This window comes from Sander lucioperca, chromosome 11 (assembly GCF_008315115.2).
Source record: "Sander lucioperca isolate FBNREF2018 chromosome 11, SLUC_FBN_1.2, whole genome shotgun sequence".
NCBI classification, from domain to species: domain Eukaryota; kingdom Metazoa; phylum Chordata; class Actinopteri; order Perciformes; family Percidae; genus Sander; species Sander lucioperca.
Window position 1 is genome coordinate 1,473,693 of NC_050183.1, and position 22,831 is coordinate 1,496,523.

The following is a 22,831-nucleotide window of genomic DNA, read 5'->3' on the forward strand; positions in this document are numbered from 1 at the left end:
CAACTGTCCATTCAGGGAAGAGCTGAACCTCTATTTACCCGTGATGAAAACCCATAGAATCCCTCAATGAAAAAGATTGATTGGTCACCCACACACAGTCAGGGCACAGTGGCCCACAGATGTGTCTGGAGACACACACAGTCACACACTTACACATTTGCATGTGTAAAATAACAAAACAGCTAAACGTTGTAGACCATTTATTGATCTGCTCCTATTGGGGCTAGTTTGGATTCAGCAAAGATATTATACCATTTGTTTAGCTCTAGCTTAGAGGTCATGGAGGACGGTATCATAGGCAAGCAAGCATGTGGTCACACACTCCCGCTTTCTTCTCTCTCATTCTACCTGTCTATGTTTGCCTCACATACATAGACACACACGCACACACAATGTCTTCTCTTCTGTTCTCTCCTACCGCCATCTGCCATGTTTCCAGGGCTGGATGAAGCTGAGCTATTGCTGGCTGGCTGGCAGCATACGAGCTAGGCCTTCCTGGCTGTCAAATCCACAGGCAGTGTGGTGGAGTGGGGGTGTTGGACCAGGGATTGGAAGCCTGGTCCAGCATGCTGGGTTAGTTATTGTTAGCAACAAACCTCCCATCCTGGAAGCCTGCTGTTGGGTGCTACGGGGGGTGTGAGTGCCTCAAGTGCCCGTCACAACTTGATATATAAATGTGGTACTTTAGACTTTGAAATTACATGTATGTTAACAATGTTTGCAATTCTACCCATGCCATTGTCTGGAGTGATGTACATTGAGTGAGCAGGTTGCATTTCGGTGCTGTACTTAAGGACTTTTGCTACTGATGGACACACACTATCTGCCATTTCTTGGAATCTTGAATCCAAAATTACCTTGTAGGATCTCGTGTGTAGCATTATATAGCAACTTCCAGTCTTCATAACGAGTTTAATGCTCAAAACAATTACATTAAATTATGTTAATTTAACATATGTTATTCATAGTCAGAACCAAATTTATTCATGAATTGCTGTGAGTGTAAGAGTCAAGTCTGGAAAGAAACAGTTACAATGAAACAGTGGCCATACAGAGACGGATTGGAAAACAAGAAATTGAAAACAAGGAACTAGCAGACCAAATTTTAGACTACAAGCCCAGGCATGTGCACATCAGTGTGTGCAGTTGTGTGCAGCACAGGGCAAACCCAGGGCGGTTCACAGGAGCAGGATGAAAATGAAAAGTTATTGGAATCAGCTCGACAAGGTTTCCTCTGGAGACCAGAAGAAGACAGCAGCTCTCCTGCCCAGGCAAGATCCGGCATTTAGTGTGATGATGGGGGGTGAATGTGCAAGACGAGTGGCAGAGGAGGAGAGCAGTACGTTCTCTCTGTTTTCCATCATTAATAAGGTCGGATCCCCCTGCAGAGGAAAGAGAACAGGAAAAGATATGGAAAATATCAGAGAATAGGGATATCATTTTATTCAGAGAAATCGCAGAAATTATAGGATGGAGAAAGGTGTTTATGGTGAGGTGAAAATGGGTAGAATGTGTGGAAAAGAATGAGGGTGAATGTAGAGAGAGAATGCTAGTAGAGATGGTAGTTGAGCAAACCAAAGGAACGAATAGGAAGAAAAAACAAGGACAAAAGTTGGCCAAAGATGAAGGGAGATAACGGGGTGTTGCGGACGATTGGCAATGTAGAACAGGTGAGGCGTACAATAGCCGGACACGGGTTCTTGGAACAGGGGCAAAGGATTATGGGATATGGGACAAGGCACAAGGGACACATCCACCGTAAACGGAGGGGTTGTGGTGTTCGATTTGGAGAGGCAGAAAATGGGTTGCCTGGTGGGTGACTTGGCTGAAAAAGCCATGGCACACATTTATGAGAAAATACAGCTGCATGTACACACTCTCCCACGACAACAACAAATAGAATACATGCATTTAAACACAAATGCATGGCTTATACATCAATGTTATGCTTGCATTGGTAAACACTTACTAACAAAGGGTCATGCAACTCCCTGAGCACATAAATTATCAACAGTCCACATAGACAGGCATACCCATATGAATATCTGCATAATCACTGTTCAACTGTTCAAAAGCGTGCAGTCCACCAGCATGTGGGCTCTGCTTGGAGTTTGAAAGGAAATTAACAACAGTGTTCACCACACACACACTTCAACTTTAAATACTCAAATACAAATACTTTAGAAAATACCAGACAGGCTAAATTTAAACCCCATCTCCAGTGACACAACCCCACCTTTTCTTCTGTTGTCTCTGTGTGTTTGTGTGTATGTGCATGGGTGTGTGTGTTGGTGGCAATGGCAGGGTGTATTTAGGATCGACTGTGACACATCCTTGGCTATTTCTCCACTGCCTCAGTTGAATACCTTAGATGGGGGCCATCTGGCTCCACGAAGACTTGCACACAGTCCTCTGGGAGTCCTTGGAGAGAGACAAGCTTATGAAGCATACTCTTGAGATCTGACTCAACTTGCAGCTTGCTCTGCATTTTATTTGTCATGGGATCATTCTTTTTCAGTTTTTGGGATTTGCCTGTTTATTTTTTAGACGTGAAGTGTTTTAGAGTGGCAAAAGGAAGGCAAAGTTGCAACTGGGATACTGGCAGCTCATGCTGTTGTGGGGAGATCATGGGGAGTTATCCTGCTTTGTGTGCTTGTATTTTAGACTGCTGCAGTCTTTAGCGCTGTGATTACCGTTGCAAATAGATTCTCCCCTGCAGCATCCCATCAAGCAAAAACTGTGATTGATGAGATTGGGTCCGGTACTGGGGGGGGGGAGTTGTAAAAATGATGTGTCTATCCATGTGTTAAGCCATGGAGCTGCAGTTTTTCTCGTGAAGTAACAATCAAGGATGCTCTGGGCTGTTTGAACCAGCACCAGAGACCTCTGAGACACACACACACACACACACACACACACACACACACACACACACACACACACACACAGTTCAGTTCTCTGGTCTAGCCTTATACGAGTGCAAGATACCAGAACGAGCTGACCTTCATTTTCAGCACTCATTACACACACAGTCATGCTTGCATCCTGCTTATTTTTCTTTTGCCACTCCCAACCAGGTGGACCCAATCCAACGTCCCCTCCTCTGTTTCTAATCACACTCTTACTCCCTCTCAAACCTTTCCAATCATCTTGCTTTCTCTCTGTGTACACTAAGTTGCAAGTCTGGTTTTCATCCACAGCACTGATTTAGTTCATGTATATTTTTAGGGTTTTTTTTCTCTTTAGTTTCATCTCCAACCCCTCCTAACCTCACTCCTCCTCCTCTTTCTCTGGTAAAAGCTTCTTTTTGAGGATAATTTAATATTATATATATATATATATAATAAGTAGAGTATAAACAGGTAAATATCAGGTAGGCAACATATTTATGTAAAGTTTATGTCTGCCAGAGTAAATGCAATCTACATGAAGGTCAGACTTTGATCTCAGATTTCAGTTTATAATTGTTGGCAAAGAGAATACGATACCATTTCCATTAGGATTCAGTAATGTCAAACCATGTTAACAGGAAATTATTACCAGTTTTTATGTTGTTTGTACAAATGGGGTTTTGTTTTCTTGCTACACATGGATTCAGGTCAACACAAGCTGCATGTGCCGTTTTAATTTGTTGGTTTTAAATTGACTGGAAACTCCGCCCATCTGCCACGCTGTGCCGGTCAGGTTCGGGAACGCACTCAATATTACCCAGAGGGGAGTTGTGCCTACTGTTTGATCATGCTGTCTGCTAATTGGCCGCTCTCTTGTGAAGGAGCAGGTAAGGGTGAATTTGAATGAGATTCTGGATCCTTATACATGCACAGTCTGTGCACAGATCAAGCCCAGTGAATTCTAGGTGCCTTTACAGGAGAAGGATTGAGAAAGAAGGGTGAAATGGGGGTTGGAGGCAGACAGAGGTGCAGGGATGAGATGGGAAAAAAAGTGAGCGGCAGCAAGTGGGAAGGAGAACAGGAGTGAAAGTTAAAGGGACGGATACCAATCAACCTTTCAACTAGTAGTGGCTCCAGGCCAAGCCTTAAGACATTCTATTTCCTGTCTTCGCCAATGCTGTCTGTTCTCCATCTACCTTTTCTCTGTCTCTCTCACACAATATCTCAACCATTATCTTCTGGGCTCTCTCCTCTCTATCTCTCTCTTGCACAGTTGTTCTCTCTTTTCTGCCCATCTATTGTTGTATTTCAATGGGTTTTGTGTGTGAGAGAAAAAGTGCAGCCTGCAGGAGTGGACAGCAGGCTGCAAGATGATGTGTGTGATCAGGAGTGTGTATGTGTGTGCTACAGCCATTTATCAAGTAGATTTTGAACAAACTGCAGAAAAATAAAATACAAATTCAGATAGATTTCTTCAGGGTGGGCTGGAACACATACGATACAATTTCTTTGTAAATGGAGAGCATCCTACATACTGGGCAGATGATATTTAGTCCCTCATTTCTCTTTTTATTGAAAAAACTTTTTCACCTAAACATTAAAATGCTTTTGCTCTACTGATAAAAATGTATTACTTTGAAATACTTGGATGCAACCTCAGCTGTAATAGGCAATACTAAGGAAAAGATTGATAAAGAGGAAAAGAAAAGGTGGAGAGGAAGGTTGAAAAAGTTAGGCCCCGCATTATGTTAGGTTATGTTATGAACTGTTCTGATCTTCACAGCTTTTAGTGTGAGTATGTCTGCAATCAGAGTTAAGAAAAAGTGAGTTTTCCCGCATGCGTGTGATGCAATCCGATAAAAAATAAAAAATTGTTTTAAAAAAAAAGCTAAGCTAAGACAGAGAGTAAGAGACGGTTTGAGAAATCAGAAGATTGCTCCTCCTTGCTGTTCATTTCATCAGTATTCCCTTTACGTATCTAACCAGCACAAATACACATTTAGGTTTGTGAAATATTCCCCCTGAGTCCATTCATGATCCCTTGGGTTTTTGTAACCCCTTAAAACTACATTTTACAGTTTTTCAAACAATTTTCTTTTCAAGAGAAAACTCTTCTCTGCAAAAAGTTTTTGGAGAGAAGAGTTTTCTCTTTAACAGCCACATTTGTTTTTTTCTGTTTTTGCATTTACATTTTTCTTTTGCATTGATTTGTCTGTGGTTTCTCTTTGTAGTGCTAATGTCATGCTGTTTTGGTGTTGAAGGGTTGAATGCTTATTTTTTTGTGCTCATTTCAGAGGAAGAGGTGAGTCCAGGGCAACAGACAGACTGGAGTGTGTTTATGAGAGACCCAGTTAGTTTCCTCATGTGTGTGCAAGTCGGCATGGTTGACATCTTGTGTGTGTGTGTGTGTGAGAAAGATGGAGACAATGTAAGAGAGAGACAGCCCGCAGGCAGGCAGTGGCCGCCTTGTAATGAGACAGTGAAGAATAAGCTTGGCAGTATCAGCAACAGGGCTTGCTGTTCTTCCTCTTCCTGTCTGCCTGCCTCTGAGGTGACCTTTGCCCTCTTCTACTAGTCTCATGCACCTATAACGAAAGCAAGAAAGATGGGGTGGGGTGGGAGGGATTAGAAAAAAGAGTAGAAAAGCAAAGCGGTAGAAGGAGGAAAACACAGGAATGAAAAAAATACAACAATTCCTATATCATATTGCACTTTTGTTGTACTTGTGAATTCAGGACATTGAGCTCAGGCTAGGACAACAATTGGGACAAGCAGCACACTAGGAGCCTAAATGCAAAAAGCATTCAAAGTTTCGGATGACTTTTTCCACATTCAGGTGCTTCTTTTGCATAATGACAGCATGTGTTCTGCTGGTACGCCTTCCAAAGTTTCCGTTTTTGTCTACTAGCCAGGACAGCCTTGTTTGAGATGTTTATACTTCTATGCCAATTGGATAAAAGTGTCCACAAAATGACAAGTGTGTACATGCCTAAATAAAATTTGTGAGGCATGACTCTCTTAATGGATCATAAGACCCTGACTTACCTCATGTGACCAAGTCCACACTGAGCTAATGCTATGTACTCTCTGTTATTTTTCCAACTGCTTTTCTCTTGTCCTTGACAAATGAGTCACTTCTCATTCCCAAACAGCACTCACTACCGCAACCAGTAAATAATACATTTGTTTAGTGCAGTTAAGATCTACACCCATCGACGCAGGTTACCTGCTCACAGTGAACCCATTCTTACATTAGGCACCTGTTCTCAGCTAGTCAGTGCAAGCATTATTTTTTACTTGCAAATGGTAAACTGTGTGCTCTCCTGTTGTGCACAATCACAATAACATTTTAGTTTTTTGCTCTTACATTTTAGGATTATGTGTGCAGCAAATATCTAGTTTTGTTCTGTAGTGGTGCTTATGAGGTGCTACTCTTTGCTGTGTTGGGATTCTCTAGCTGTTATTGCTGTTATTGGTATATAGTAGGGGGCAGGCATGGCGCAATAAACAAATCAATAGGCAGATGTTGAGCACATAGATAGCTCTCATGCCCCTGATCTCTCAATGGAGGCTTTTTTATTTTTTTTAATTAGATATTTTCCCTTTGCTGTCCTTCAGTGAATCTGGTGCTTCCTTTCCACTCTTGAAAGATATATCTCTACCCACCTTTCACCTTTTCCTCCCCCTGCCCCACTTTCTACCTCCATATTGGGATTTGTATGCCTGCCAGTCTATTCCCAGCCTTCTATCTCTCTCACCCCGTCTTTCTCTCTTGTAGAAAAAGTTCCCTCCAGAGGAAATTCACTCAGATGAGAGTTTATGGCCTCTGAATCCTTTGATCCTCGGAACCTGTAATGCAGTAATCATGTGTGATTGAAGGATGAAGAAAGGGGGACACAAGCTGAGTGGTAGCAAGAAAGATAAAGGTGAAAAAGTGAGAGAGAAAAGAGGCGGTACTGATGGAGCGGGATAAGTGGAAGGAGCTTGCGTCTAGCCAGGGTTGGCTGGCTCCTGAACCTTCGCCATCAATTTCATATAATTCCTGCTCAAGAAGAGGGACCCTGGCCACCCTAGACATCTGGCCACAGCCAATATAAGATACTGGGGTAGAGTAAAAAGAAGGGGGAAAAAAAGGAAGAGATGAAGAGGCAAGTAGATGGAGAGCGAGGGGCAGGTATAAGCAGGGTTAGGGCCTGGCTGATTGGTTTACTTCTGACTAGAAGGTTTAGATAAATGGATCATTTGTAGCAGCAAGGAGTTGGCCAGGAAACTAAATTGAATGAAAGATCAGTGTGATCAGACACTTTTACAATGATAAGCACTGACTGGGCTGATTGTCCTGGTAATTCCACCTGTGGCAGAAGAGTATATCAGGTATTTTTTATAATCTGTATCTTAAGGAGAAACCAATCTTCTTTTCGCTCTATAAAACAGCCATAGCCATCTTCCATGTGTATGTGGAGCTCCAGATAAATCAAATATAATATACTTTTAGTAATTATTTCTAATGTAATCACAATGTGTTTAATTTATTCATTTTGCCTACACTCAATCATTTAAAATATTTTTTATATTATTTATTGTTCCATGTCTAGAAATATCTAAATCTGTATGTAATTCAGCTTTAGATTTTCTGCATGTGGTTGCAACCTTCCTTCATGTTTTTCATTATATTTCATTACATTTGCGCCAGTACTTTGCTGCCATATGATTTTGTTGAGAAATTGTTGAGATGGTTGAGAAAATGTAAATCAGTTCTCTGCAATAACTGCTGTTCTGAGTATGGGTACATGCACATAATCATATTAATGTGCAATTGGACGATCAGTGCAGCTGGACGTAGGATTTTCTTGCCCTCGACAGCTTCTAATTAATCTGACCTGGCAAGAAAGCTGTTTTTCTTTTTAAATAACAATATCAATAATACAAATTGCATTTTTGGAACAGTAAATATTTTACAAAGTAAGATGAGCATGTGGAATCTAATTTAAAAAAAAATCCATATCAATTAAATAATGATGTGCAGGAATAAAATCAACAATCCAAACTATGCTAGAGTAGTGTAGGTGCTTCCCACTCAAGCAGGGAATGAGATTTGGGAGGGGGTTCCTGTGAAAATGGTGTGAGTGACGACCTTTGGAGTGGCCCAACTCATGCATAAAGAAGAGCAAAGGGATATGGCCTGGACCACCAGCCTCATGCATATACATGAGCCACCAGCCCAGGTGACTGAAGTCGTACAACGCGGAGGTCGTGCTGTGGACCCTGCAGGATTGGCATAGTTAAAGAGACTTATAGTGCATGCTTCGCAAGTGCCATACCTACACTTCATGTGGTAAAAGTTGGATGGCAAGCTTAACAGCAAGATTATTAGTATTTCTTCTATGATGAATTAAGTGCAATGTGTAATAAGTCTCAAACTAGGTATATAATACAATGCACAATCAAGAAAAAATATTCAGATCTTCTAAAAACTTAAGACTTGTGACTTATAATTATTGTTAGAGCATTGCAGTTCTTAGTGAGAATAAAGGTGCACTTATCAGAGGGACAAATAGAGAACAAGAGTGGGGAGAAAATAACAGTCTGAGAGAGGCCATTTGGAAGATGCTATCCAGGACTCATTCATGATTACAAAGCTTGTGTTCTGGAGTGCAGCCCGGATTCTACTGGATTTGACCACAGCTGTTCAATATTTAAAAAACAACAACAAAAAACATTGTGCTCCTTGGCCCTTAAAGGGCAACTCCACTTCCAACATGTGTTGATCTATTCTGTCTTTCCCTTCTGCCCACAAACCCATGAACCCTCGTTTTCTGTCACATCATTCTGTTGAAATACATGGAGTTTAATTTATGCATCCCATCTCTGTGTGAATGGGGATGCCATTGGGTTGTTACAGCTGAAGGGGAATTTTTCTTTTCCTTTGGTACGCTATGTGCTCTGTTTTTCCTTTTATTTTTTTAAAATTTTTTGCAGGTTCCTTTTACTAAACGTGTAGAAAGTTTTTACCCTTTACCAGTTTCTCTGTCAAATGCTGCTTTACAGCAGGATATTATGGTGAAATTGCAGCTGTCTACTTTTCCTCTTAACAGTCCTGCTTGTTACCCAGCTTATCAGCATTATTCCTACAACCTTTCAGTCTTTTCATCTTTTTAAAGTGACTTATTTTAAGACTCCAACTCTTCTCTCCGTGGTGAAGGCCCACATTCTTTGTGTCCCTCATTGCCATATCCGCTTGTCATCTCCACCTCTCAAAGTGACATTAAGCAATTATCTGGCAGTCTTCTGACTGGCCCTCATTTTTCCAGCCACCACATATTCATAATTCTTGTTCTGCTCACCAAATGTGCCTCCAAACCTGTGATTAGTAGCTTAGTGCACGAAGCTAATGGCCCACCTAGACTATGACCTCACACCCCAGCCCCACACCCCACACATCCACCTCCCTTCAAATCCTTTTGCAATTATTGTCACTTTTTGTTTTCAGGTTTTGGTATTTGTTTGGGTTAGATTAGTTGCTTTGGCAGAAATGGCACAGTGCAGTGGCTCAGCCCTCTCAATCCGTTGTTGTTTTGGCTCAAAGTTGTTTGGGAAGCTTAGAGAGGCCTTTTCTCCACATGTCAGAAGTACTAAGTCTTGATTCTCACACATATAAAACCCTGTTTACCTCCTGTTTAAGCAGTGGTTTCGGCATTTAGGTCTTCCATATGGGAATAAATGTTGACTTTTTTCACACATGACAATAGATAATTTTTTTTCCCACAGCGGAGGCAGAGAATGGTGATAAGTTGGAAAATATTGACACAAGGGAAGAGGAGCGTTCTCGGATATCACACAGGCTGTTTAAATGATGAATTCAAAAACTTATTTTGCAGTGGAAAGACTGCTTATGACTCCAACTTCATTGCCAAAGTTATGGATGAGCTTCAATGAGCTGTCAAAGCACCCCCCAGTACGCTCTCATCAGTGTCATCATTAATTAGCTATGACATCAAGTTATGCTGCCTAGTTACATCGTCTGACAGGGTCTGAGCCACTTTAGTTATTTAAAAAAGTTGTACTAAAACAGTTGAGAAGTTTTGGCTCTCATGTAGCTCCTATTTATTTCCCTACACTCTGCACGGGAAAATCTCTTAAGAAAACATGTCTCTCAACCAGGCATTGGCTCAGTCACAGCACTTTCATTATTAACACATAATTTCCTTCTGAATGTAAAATGATTAAATGTGAAATGTATTACACAGCTGACTTAAGAAGAGCACAGGACATGCATTAATATATATATATATATATATATATATATATATATATATATATATATTTCTATGTAATATACCATATGTATGTATGAAAACATTTGTTCATACATGTCTAAGAACACCATAGCCTTGAACATGCTGTATCTGTTTATATGGTTACTTTGAAGGTAATGATACTATTAGGTTCTTAAAAGACAGATTTTTAGAGTCATTTTCAAGAAAATCCACTTGGCTACAAAATTGCAAGAGTGGCGCATGCCTGAAAGGGGCTATACATACCATTACTCACACCATGATTCAACCTACCTTGGTTGGCGGTTGTCTTTCAAGAGAATAAAGCTGAGCTATTCTTGTGATTATATGAGATGGCATAATTACGTTCTCTACAACTCTCAACTCTAACAATGAAACAATGAAGTCCATTTTGACAGACTTGTACAGCAGAATTGCCACCCACACTGTGTTGTAAACTGACGTCACACACAGTCCCACCATCCCAAACACGTGCACACATACTTACAGAAACACACACTCAAAGCCACCCACCAGTAAACCAGACGTGACTGGTTGACGTTTCTCTACGGTGAGGCATTTCCTTTAATGGCCCCGGCCTCATCCCCTGTCTCCCCTGGAGTTCGCCTGTCTTACCCCAGACGCCTCAGGAGCCTGACAAGACAGGAGAGAGAGAGAGGGAGAGGGAAGGAACCCTATAAACTTTCAACGGTTGAGACAGATAAACAGAATTTCTTTTTTTTTTCCTTTTATGTTTTTTTTTCCCGCTACCTCTTCTTCTCGCATGCAGGGGATCTTTAAAGGTGTCCTAGACAATTACTGCTCTCTCTTGTCTGTGCTGTATCTATCACGCTGGCTCACCACATCAGGGAAACAGCCTGTATTGTATGTTTTTTTTTATATCGAAAACTGGATCCTGGCTTCCAGCATTTAATATTAAAATGTGGAACAAAGACAGCAGCATGTCTGTCAGTCATGGAGAAACTTGTGGGGAAAGCCTTCTCACAAGCCAAAACACGTGCTTGGATAAAGTCATAAAAATTACTCACAAAATAAAGATGTTTTTTCATTTTTCTACATTAAATGAGTGAAAATGTGTGCAACAACTTTCAGTGCAGATTAATGAGTTCTAATGAAAGTAATATATTGTTATGATGCCAATCTTCATTCTGGGCTTTGATCAAAGTAGCACAAACGGACACATCACTTTTCATATAGGGTAGATATAGCACTGTGATTTAGTGACAAATGTAATTTTCTATAAGGTCTCTCAGATTAACCAAGCATTTTTTTTATTTCAATTGTATACTGTGAAATTTTAACTGTTCACCTCCACCACAAGAAAGTCACTGGGACTCTTTAAAGACAATGGTGCAGCAATCATTATCTTATTAGGCTAGGTTATTCATTTATGCATTATTCACATTCAGAAACGCTGACTGCAGCAGCAGTGTGTTTATTTGAAAATGTATCAGCCATGTGGTGTGTGAGTTTATATATTCTGGGTCTTAAGTTAAAGATAAAACATAGTATTATTTCAAGCAGCAAGCAATTATTGTTTCCTTTAGTCTTCAAACACTTTTTCTATAAGTGATTGCACCACTACATACAACACACACAAAAACATACTTGGAAGAAATATATCAGCCTTTGATGTTATATGGACAAAACCTGAGTTCCCTTCTTTGCCTATAATGGACAGGAAATAATGCCCTACTATTACCCTATTCAGCCTAAGGGTAACATAATGTTTCCTGCCTTGTGCTATCTATTCACAGGCTTTTCTTTAAATGGTTTGGTTCCTGTTATTTGCCATCAGTTCCTCTCTTCTTCAATTATTTTGGCTTTCACATTTGACAAAACTGTGGTCATAGCTGCTACCTGTGGTGGTTGCTGCCATTTCTTCTCCAAAATATCCCCCTGTTGGCTGCTATCATTGTCTTTCTTTGGCAAACAAGCTGTCTACTTGCTGTTTATCTCAGTGGAGATGATAGCTTTATGAATGTGGCCTAATATGGGCTGTGTTCACAATTGGAGGTGATGTGGAAAGTGTTTGCAAACCATCAGAACAGTCAGTTTAAATGCCAGACTAAAGTTATTGTCATTCGCACACACATATTTACATTTTCGCCATATAGCCACTTAAAACATAGGGTAAAACTGCAAGATTTGAGGATAATTTAATGGAATAGCCAGTTGCTGTGAAAATGAAGCCTATGACCTTCTCATTACAGGGTGTGCGTGTCATCTGCTTATACAGCACACATACATTATAAAAAGTAAACAACACACATATAGTACATACAAAAATAGTCTATAGTTGCATATACAACTTCAACAAGAAAACATAAAGCAAATAGATGATTTACCCTGCGGGGTCTTCATATGGTCAGAAAGCTGACCCCAAAAATTAACTTTGCAGTGCAATAATGCTGCAAACTTCTGCCTTACTTTCAATGTCCCTCTTACCTTTTTCAATCTTTCTGTGTCTCTCTCTCTCTCTTTCTTTGTCACTCTTTTGCTCTGCCCCTTTTACTTCCTCTTATCTGGTCTTTCAGACTATTTCTCTCGGGTTGTATTTGCTGATTTGGATGTAAATGTTGCCCTTGGTGGCTAGATGCGCTAGGTGTGGAGAATACCAATGGGACATCAGACGTCTTTCCGGGAACAGAGCAGGGGGGTAGAGGTTGAGTGCTCGCTGTATAATAACCATTATTCAGCTGAGATGGCTATCCAGAGAGGGCTATCGGTGCTGGGGCCAGAGACACTGTGATTAGATTTCCCCTGTGTTGCTATTCTTCTCTGTCCCTGGGTCTTTCTGTGTCACTGTTCCCCTGTCTTCCTTTGTATATTTCTCAAACAATTTAACAGGGGTCCCATTGGTTGTATGTGGAATGTGATGGAAAGATGCATTGAAGATAGGGAAATTACAGAATGCTCTTCCATTTGGTTTGGTTGGAAGATATACATTTGGCTGCATACCATCATCACAAATCACCTACTTTCAACAACAGACAAAAAAAATCTGCCAAGTGAAACAGACCAGTGCGCTGTTTGTATGGAATGAAAACCAGAAGCTTATACCTGTTTCACAGATTATTTTCAGTAGCTGGTGGCTTTTAGTTGCTTTACTTTACAGCACAACCAAGTGCAGACAAAAACAGAGGGATCTCTTTCACAACATGAAGCACAAGTTTGTAGTCTTGAACATACTCTTAGTTAGGAAACTTTTACTTGGTTCTGGTTCAGTCTGACTGGTTCAGTCTGACTGGTAGTCAAGCTTATCAGGTTACTGGAATGATACCATTAAGACTCAAAAATGTGGTCCACATTTGGGAAGGAACCTTGTAGACTCAATTATTATGGTGACAATATGGTGGAACTGTGGTGCTCTATGCTGACCATTGACTGGGGCCTCAACCAAATTTACAAGTGTGCATGTATATCCAATCAAGTAAATATATCAAACGTAACATTTGCTAATATATACATACATAGACCATTCTTGCACACATGCATTCTAGAAAATAGACTTTCCAAAATACAGTTGTACCCCAGCTGTACTACAGAATCTCCCTCATAACACACAGACACTCTTCTCTTTTCTCTGGACTGCCTGATTGATGTGAAGATATCTGGCTGTGTTGGTAGGTGCAGAGCAAATAAAAGTGCATTGTCTAGATTCCCAGCAGCTGAGTCTGCCCATTAGTTAAACATCTATGTGTGTGAAAGAGAGCAGGCCAACAAGTATTCTTCATCCTCCTCCACTATATTTATCATCCTCTCTTTTTGTAGCTTCTAATCTTAACCTCTCTCTCTCTCTCTCTCTCTCTCTCTCTCTCTCTCTCTCTCTCTCTCACTCTCTTACTCTTCCTTTCCCTCGCTCTCACCCCTTTTCTCCCCCAGCAGCCCCTCTGTGGTATTAATGCACAGACCTGCTTAAAGCCTGTGTCTCTATGCCGTGGCGCTGGGTAATCAGTTAACCTGATTACGCTGATGATGAAATTAAATCATTTCAGTAAGTGAAAATAATAATATGAGTAATGGGTGCGGGGGACGGTGGAGCACCCCACGGCATTTGCTGCAGTCCTAGCCAGTCGGATTTTACCTCGCTTCCTCTCTCTCTTACTATAGCTCTCTCCTCTCTATGAAATAATTGATGGCTCAGAACCAGCACCTTTGAAGCCACTATGTCAGAGATTTGACATCAGATGAAAATGGACGACATATGCAGTATAATAATATAAAGATCCATTCACAGGATAATATCCTGACCAAGGCTCAGGACTAACACTGCCAGGGTTAGTGGTTTGGTTAAGCATGTTAGAACAGAACACTAACACACTGGGGTTAAGTGCCATATGTTATACTACTGTATATAGCTAATTAGGTAAAGCATAATAGCAGCATTGTGTCGGTCAGTGGGTAGAGAACGGCACTGGAACTGACAGGTGCCAAAGCTATGGGCTCATTGAGTAGAGCCCACAGGTGGCTGTACTAGTCATAGTGCTGTAAAGTACATTTTATCACACAGTATTACATTGTATTTGCGAAAGGTGGGGAATACTTGCTAACTATGCTGCCATGAACTGTGTGTATCATAGCAGTAGGAGTTCCAAGGTTATACTTACATTTTTCACCAGGACCACTGATTCATAAGTATACTGTATGTTGGAAAAATGCGTACTAAATTACATATTTAATCACAAACCCATTTTGTATAGAGCTGTAGGACTCTGATACAGTAGTACTTATGACTATACCAGACTTAGATTTACTAAAAATAGATGTTTTGTTTGGTAGCAGTGAATCACTGGAAAGGGATTAGTCAGGATAGTTAAATTAGTCTAAAGGATGGATCTTTTAAGAGGGCCACACTTAGCATGATAGAAAGCAGAAAGCAACAGCAGGCATGAATCCGCAGATTATCAGCCGGGCAGTGGCTGAGCTAACCAGAGGCTGATTAAAGGCTTTGCACCTGTCACTTGTGTAATGATATTAAATGGCGAAGCAAAATTAAAGACAATTATGGATAATGATGGCACTCAAGCCAACTCAAAAACAAAACAAAGAGAATGACAAAAATCTAAATCTAGATAAGGTCAACTAGCCTGTATGAGGCTTAGCTTTGGTGTCATGCTGAGCAAGCCAGCTGTTGCATGGAGTGGACATGTACTCTTGAAAGCCTACTCCAATTAACATATGCATTGAGTAAAAGTTGCACTCATTGAAACTAAATCCTCCTAAATAGTCATCTTGTGAGAAAATATGCATTCTTTATCACTGAAAACATGTTTTTGGCTGAAAAATAGTTTTTCATCTGATTAAGTTCAGAATGGTCTCAGTGGTGTCTTTGAAAGGCCTTCGCCATTGCTGCCTAAGTGCTATACATCACAGCAGTGATCAGGACCAAGCTGTGCTGCCCAAATGCCAACCATCAGCATATGCCGACAACTAAACGAGCACTGACCAATTTGTGAATCAATGGGATGCATCAAAAAGGCTTTTGTGGCACTTAAAAAACAAGTTATCCCAACAAAGGAGAACGGTTGGTAAACTGGGGAAATTAAGATTCTCTTTAAGCGCCCCCACCTTGTCTCTTGAAACAAATGTACCTGTGGAATAGTCAGATTTTTTTTTTCTTTTGTAACCCAATTGGTGAAGCTTGTTTTGATATCCTTCAAATCAGGAAGGTGATCATCAGATAATACTCAATTAGATAGATAGTTAGATAGTTTTTTTGTTGTTCATAGTTTAACTTTAGCATTTACAATGTGATTACGGAAATTGAATGTGAATGAATATGCATGTCTGTGAGATTAACCAAAACTATTCAAAAGTGATATGGTACTTTGAGAAGTATTGGCACACTGCAGGGTGTAACTGCAGCATGTGTCTCATGCCTCTGTAGTAGGATGATTGTTGGCAAAGGCTGCTCCCAGCAAAATAAACAGCGACTTTGTCATTCACCAATAGTGCACAAATGTCCATTCTATTTGGCCTGTGTAGATTTATCATCACTGAGAACCCCCATTACATATCATAGAAATGAAATTGCTACACCATTATGGGTGACTGGCCCTTTGGGAATTCTAGGATACTATCAGCCCATGTCATTGGTTGCCTTTTCACTTTCACAGTCAGGCTGGCTAACCCTGAAGTAACACTCCCTCGATGAGTGATCTATTTATTTTTGCATGGCCGCCTTTATCGGCAGAGCCTGTAAGCTTCAGGGGGAAAGATGGTATCGGATTCTATTCCTGGAGTAAGTAAGTAACCAGCAAACATGCCATTTATTCAGGAATGGCTGCCAGTGCTGTATCAGGTCAGAGCAGCTGTAACGATAGCATCATCTCTCCATCCACCATCCCTGCTTCTTGTTTACTGCTGTTTTGCTTGGTTGGTTTGTTTGCCCACCTTTTTCTGCCCTCCCTTGCTCCTTCAGGCAGATTCCCTCTGTCAATTGCCTAATTTCATTAGTCTCAAATCCAGTTTTCAGCTTCATTACTGTAGTCCGTGCAGGCCCCTGTCTACTGTTTTCATACCATGAAGACAGAGTTAATGTGTTGCAAAGCACAGATAGGCCTCGGCAACATCAAATACATTAGATTTAACACCCAAAAAGCAGGCCAGACCTAACCTTCGCAGACAGAACTAACTAGAGGGGTATGAGTGTGCAGCACCTTTTTATGTCATCTTATACACACAGTAGATCAATGATGACACACAGAACACAGAGTTTGTGAGAACATGTTGCTCTGTCTTGTTCTGAAGTTTCTAAAGTGAAGTGTAGGCTTGCCAGTGCTTTTCTAAGCTCCAGGGGAACTTGGTATAAAGAGATTATACAAGGGTGATCATTAATAATCGATGGAGAGGATACAGCACGGAGCCTAAACCAGTGTAACTGCTTGTACTCCTGTGAACCTAGCATTGAAATATTAATCTTGCTCTGTTGATGTCAGCCTAAGATAGTAACCTGTCTGGACTTAGTTTGAGACCCTCTGGTTCTTCCCATTGTTCTCCTGTTTTTCATTTATTTTTCAAGATTCAATATTTGACAATGTGAACACATATAAACTCACCACTCTCCATGCAAACCCAATGCATAATGTTGCAGTGCAAAAAATAACACAAAGATTTTATCTTGATGAGAATTTTTTTTAAAGATTTAAAAAAGTTTTAGGGCTAATTCATTATGTAAGCTGTCACAATCAAAAATATAAAATCATGTTTCATATTTTTGCAATCCTTCTAATATGAAATTCTTAACTGACATGACTTAAAATGAGAAATTGGTCGAAAATAGAAGATTTTGAAAGAAGTATTTCTTTAATTCACCATGATGTCATTGCTCACAGTCTTATTTGTATAAGAGGTAAATATAATATAGAATAGCTCTCTGTCGATTAAAGACAGAAAGACCAACCCTGCTTTAATTTATTTTTATTCTTAATTTTTCCAACTCTGCTTTTAGATTATGCAACTCAACAAACTGCGACTCAATTTAGTGTGTCCTAATTTCCCTTAATTTAGCGCGTCATGGGTGTCAACGACACCAACATGATGTCTGCAGAGTGGACATGAGGTTATTGGCTCTCCAGATGAACAGTGACCTCTGCTGTGCCACTGGCCAGGAAGTTCAGTCAATCTTTTCTGGATTGCCATGTGGGGTTGGGCCTCTGATGCATATTACAATACAGCTCAGGGTGCTTTCCCCTCGGTTCTCATCATCTAAGAATGAGTCACTGTTCTGGCTCCAGTCGGGGTAGATGTCAAGCAATTTGACCCATGGGACTAATTGCCCCAAGAGAGCGAGGAGTCTGCATAAGGAGAACAATGACCACAGAGCACACTGGCGTCTCTTAACAGTGAAATAATTGCTCAATCATGCATGAGTATTAGCTGCAAGGATACCACGATCTTTGTTGGCTAGTGTGATGGTTCTTGAATAAGTGGTGCAATAACGACAGTCAAAGAGACTTCAATCTTACCCTTTACACAACCCTGGCTTGTGCCTTTGATGGCAGAATGAAATCCAACCAATTAGTATTCAGTCCTGGGCTATTGGTGGTTATAGTGTGTCTCAACCAAGTGGGGGGTTTTGCAGAGCACTATATAACCTCAAATTTACTTGGAGTGTCATTTATTTTCTCTGAACACGGGGAAACTAGATAGAGAAATGACTCGGATTACCGGGCTTTCCATCTGGTATTACCTTTCACTCTATTGTCTCACCCTCTGATCTTCTATTTGCATTTAAAGTTATGTATTGAATACTTGTTATATTGAGAATATGTGCAGGAAGTCAGTGTCTTCCTTAAAGGTATTTTATTAAGACACATTGCTCTTAATGGATAAGCTAGTTGATAGTGGGAATGCAGTCTGTGAGTACCTGGCTACCTGATGGCTTCTCTAACCATCTGAGAAAGAGGAAGTCAAAGAAAGCACAATGCTTGTTTTTCCTGGTCTTCATTCGTAAACCTCTCTGATGCCTCAACGCAGCCTTTTGGGAGAGCCAGATTATTTTCAAGTCTTACTATCCATAAGGAAAATGTTAAATACAAATGCATCATTAAGCTCTGTAGTCAGCCTGTTATATGTGAATGAGATTGCATGATTTGAAGGTTTAAGGTGACATGGACACTATCACAATATATTAACACATGTATTTATTCATGAAATGTTATTGTAATTACACTTAAGTATACGTAATACAATGTTAGTGCAACCATTTACCTTCTAAAATAAATGTTGTCCTCATATTAACCCTTACAGGTCCCTATTGTGTTTTCCATTACTTTAATATGAAATTTCAAATGCATTACAAAGGCAGGTAAAAAATACACAAAAAGTATCTTATTGCTACAGAAATCACAGACTACACAGCTAGCAATAGTTTTAAAATGTCACTGAGTCAAGTCCTACGTGTGGCAGCAAAAATACAATTCCAAAGATCTTCTTCCAAACAAGAATGAATGAAGAAAACCACTGCAATATAATCATTTATTTTGTCATATTTTAGTTGAATTGCTAATATGTTCTAAGTTCAAAAATTATATTGTATGCACAAAGATTACAACTAACTACTTTGAATAGGAACTTTTTTTAAGTCATAAAATCTGTCTCTGCAAGTCAGAGGACTTATACCTCTTCTTTTCCTGTTCTTTTCACAGAGGATCTACTCCCACCAGGCTTCCCTAACATTGACATGGGCCCTCAACTCAAAGTGGTGGAGCGCACTCGAACAGCCACTATGCTCTGTGCCGCCAGTGGCAACCCTGACCCAGAAATCACATGGTACAAAGACTTCCTGCCCATTGACCCCAGTGCAAGTAATGGGCGAATCAAACAGCTACGCTCAGGTAAGGAAAGCCCAAGCAAAATATTGCTGTCTTTTTTTCCTCATACTAACTTAAGCACTTGTTTGATTTCACAGGGCATTTAGTGGCAATATTTATGGCTGTTTATGTGCTTTGAAGCTTCTGTGGCTTCTACTCTGACCAGGTTGTTATAATCCTGGGTCATCATCCAAAAAAATGTGTTAACAAATTACATTTAAGAGTGCAACATTACTGAATGATGTCAAATGATTCACAGCAACCTAAAAGTGTGTCATAGTAGACAATTAGGGCAAGGTCCACATTCTACTGAAACAACTCAGTGGTGGATATGTTTTCTTGTTCCCATTCATTAAACCCCACTGAGAGTTCCAGTAAAGCAAATACTAATTATATTGCTAATTAAGTGCAGACCCTGGAGTTTCCCCGGGCAATAAGGGGTATATATTTTAGATCGATGATTTGTCACCATTCGAAAAATCCAATGACTTCTATTTGATTTGTTGCTGCAAACGTAAATCAGTGTAGACACCACTGAAGGAAGAGTCTGTTGCCATTAAGTCCCTGCCCCAGTTGTGGTCCTCATGAGCTGTAAACTCAAAAGAATCAATTTGTCATCTCATTATTTATGCCTTGCCATGTCCACAGCTCCCTAGCATGCTTTTAATTTTAGGTGTTTTATATTTAACTTACTGTTGCACAGTTTTGAGGCAGACGTTTGACTTTTAAGATTTCAAAGCAAAACCTGCTATCAACATTATTATGTGTGACAATTTGCTCTCTCTGAAATGATGTAAAACCTACTGAAAACTCTGTTTCTTGGTTCATAGTGGCTAAAGGTTAAAGGTGCACTGTGGTGTTTTCTTTTGAACAAACCAAAGTTGTTTACATTCAGTGTTTCCCACCAAAACGTACTATGTGTATCCTTGAGGTCTAACAATCATGTTGGTGCATTTGCTTGCTCATAAAACAAAGCATTTTTCCCCTTGCAGTTTTTGCCATTTAGCACTACTAGTGGTCAAAATCTCCACAGGGTACCCTTAACTGTTCAGATTCCCTGCACCTCCTGATGTGTAACAGGCAAATATTCCTAATAAGGTTGTAAGGATATTACAGTTTCACCCTACTAATAATACTAATACCAAGTATTAGTCTAATACCACGCCAAAGAATAGTGGAACATATTTTACATTCAGGGTTTTTGAGCAGTTACTAAACAACTAGACAACTGAAATATAGCTTTGACAAGTTTATTGTATCATTACGGTCATCAATTTAATCTTGCCATGTACAGTATATTAACAGTGGCATGATGTGTTTTCACAATGATGATTGTGATATCAGATGTTGGCAGTTATGCAGCTGTATGTAGTCATTGTGGTATTGCAGTACTTGGGTAGTATTGTACAAAGTAGGATCATGCAACTTAAGCAGACAATATTTAAAATTGCTAGAGTTGCATTGAAGCTTTACTATGTAGGAAAGTAATAAAAAAGGAAGGCTATTAAAGATATTAAAGCTTTTTAGAGAATTTGATTATTGTTAGAAATGTAGGTGTTTGTTTCTCAGGTACATTTGGCAGCTAGTAAGCATAACTACTCCACCAGAAATTTCTAGGTTGTATATAATCATATGAAAGGCAAGCTTTGCTCTAAAAATTGGGTTACCTGTAAACTTTGTCAATATGGCTTAGGGAGTTTTGAGCCTCTGTGAATGATGGTCAAATACATTCAGCTTCCTGTCTGTTGTCGAGCTTTGTATCATCTGTCTTTATCTGTTTCATGATTTCGTCAATTGTCATTGTGTGTCCTGTCTAACTGAAACAGAATGCTGTTTTGTTGTCTCTCTCTCTCTATATATGTTTTGTCTGTATTTGTGTCTGAAACTCAGATGTGTCTCACATTGCAGAGTCTTCAACACTTTTCATTTTGCTGTGACCCATAACACAAGTTAAAACTACAAAATAAACAATAAACCAACCAATAAAATAAACTGAAATATAAAACAAAATATTTGATTTTTTACAAGTTACACCAAAAAAGGGTTAATTTGATTTTTCACAAAAGAAATGCCTCTAATTAGAATTTTAAATTGTAAATATAATTTATGTTACAGGACTTAAAAACTGCTAAAATACTGAGGTGGGACACGACCCAACTAAACTGGAGTCCCTTTAATTCTTGCGTGGCAGTCTCTTTAACCTCAACCTAAAATGAACTATGTTGTTCTTCCCCTTTTTCTATTTACTTTCCTCTTGCATTGTCATTTTCAGAAACTTTTGGTAAGTGTCTTGCAAAGCCCAGAAAGCCCACCCACTCTCCTTGAAGCAGATGGCAAATTTAAACTACTTTACAAAATGCATGCATCCCCTGCTCTCCCCTCACCCTTGTCCTCTTTTGCCACTTGTTCCCTATGTTCTGTTTCTATTTATGCTAAACCTTTACTTTTGTTTCGTCCACACTACTTATGCTATTCTTCTAACTTTATCCTCTTTCACCCCCTACACTGGAACTTAAAAAGGCAAATCAAGCCCAAGCAGCAGCATGAGTTGGGGAGGTGTTTAGGTATCACAGTCCACCAAGCAGCACAGTTTTTATTTATATGGACAAGACTTGCTGAGCAAGTCTTTTGAGGCAACATCCTGCTTCACATTAATAATAATAACTAATATGCATAGTAAGATTTGTACTGCCCAGTTCAACCATGTTTTCTACAGTATTTTAGCACCTTTACTGGACTATTTGGGGTCTGAAGTACCTTGTGCAAGGTTACCTTGAAGGTACTGTAGCTGTTGCCTTATATACTTTTCCCCTGACCATTTTATCCAGATTTTACACTGCCGATGCCTCCTGTCACGTCTAGTTCTTTCTCTCTGCTGTGTTCCAAGACAGCAAGCTTTGAGGAAATAATTGGACTCTGCTTGAATCCAAGACAATTATTCCTGCGCAGTCATAGCCTACAGTATATTTTTTTGTCTTCTTGGTGAGACGTATAACAAACACTTTCCTCCAGAAACACACTGTTGTTTTATGCTCAGGGGTAAACGATCAAACTTTAGTTTCACAATAACAGCCTTGCTGTCCAAAAAATACCCTTGGAAAGTGCAGCAAGTACTGAGAGGGGCTGAAAGAATCTTGAGTTCTTTCCAGGTGAAGGTCACTGCACGACCGCTGTCTGGCTGCACCCTCCAATCCCACTTGGGCTGGGTCGACCCTCTGGACTTGGCCAAATATTTTTTCAGGAGAGCATTTTCTTCTCTTACCAATTTGGCCCACATCCCCACTGGCTTACAAATCTTTAGCTCAGGCTCTATTGCCCATGCTAGAGG

The 22,831-nt window shown here is 40.0% G+C and overlaps 1 protein-coding gene across 21 annotated transcripts in view; it reads left to right on the forward strand.

Moving 5' to 3' along the window:
* Window positions 1-22,831, forward strand: part of ptprsa (protein tyrosine phosphatase receptor type Sa) — a 248,176-nt gene that overhangs the window by 135,163 nt on the left and 90,182 nt on the right. For 11 of the 21 annotated variants that reach the window (XM_036007429.1, XM_036007432.1, XM_036007434.1 and 8 more), the window contains 2 exons: window positions 19,339-19,527; window positions 21,776-21,784. In XM_036007429.1, coding sequence (XP_035863322.1) covers window positions 19,339-19,527; window positions 21,776-21,784 — 198 coding nt within the window. The remainder of the gene's footprint in view (window positions 1-19,338; window positions 19,528-21,775; window positions 21,785-22,831) is intronic. The other 10 variants (XM_036007433.1, XM_036007435.1, XM_036007438.1 and 7 more) reach the window with 1 other exon arrangement.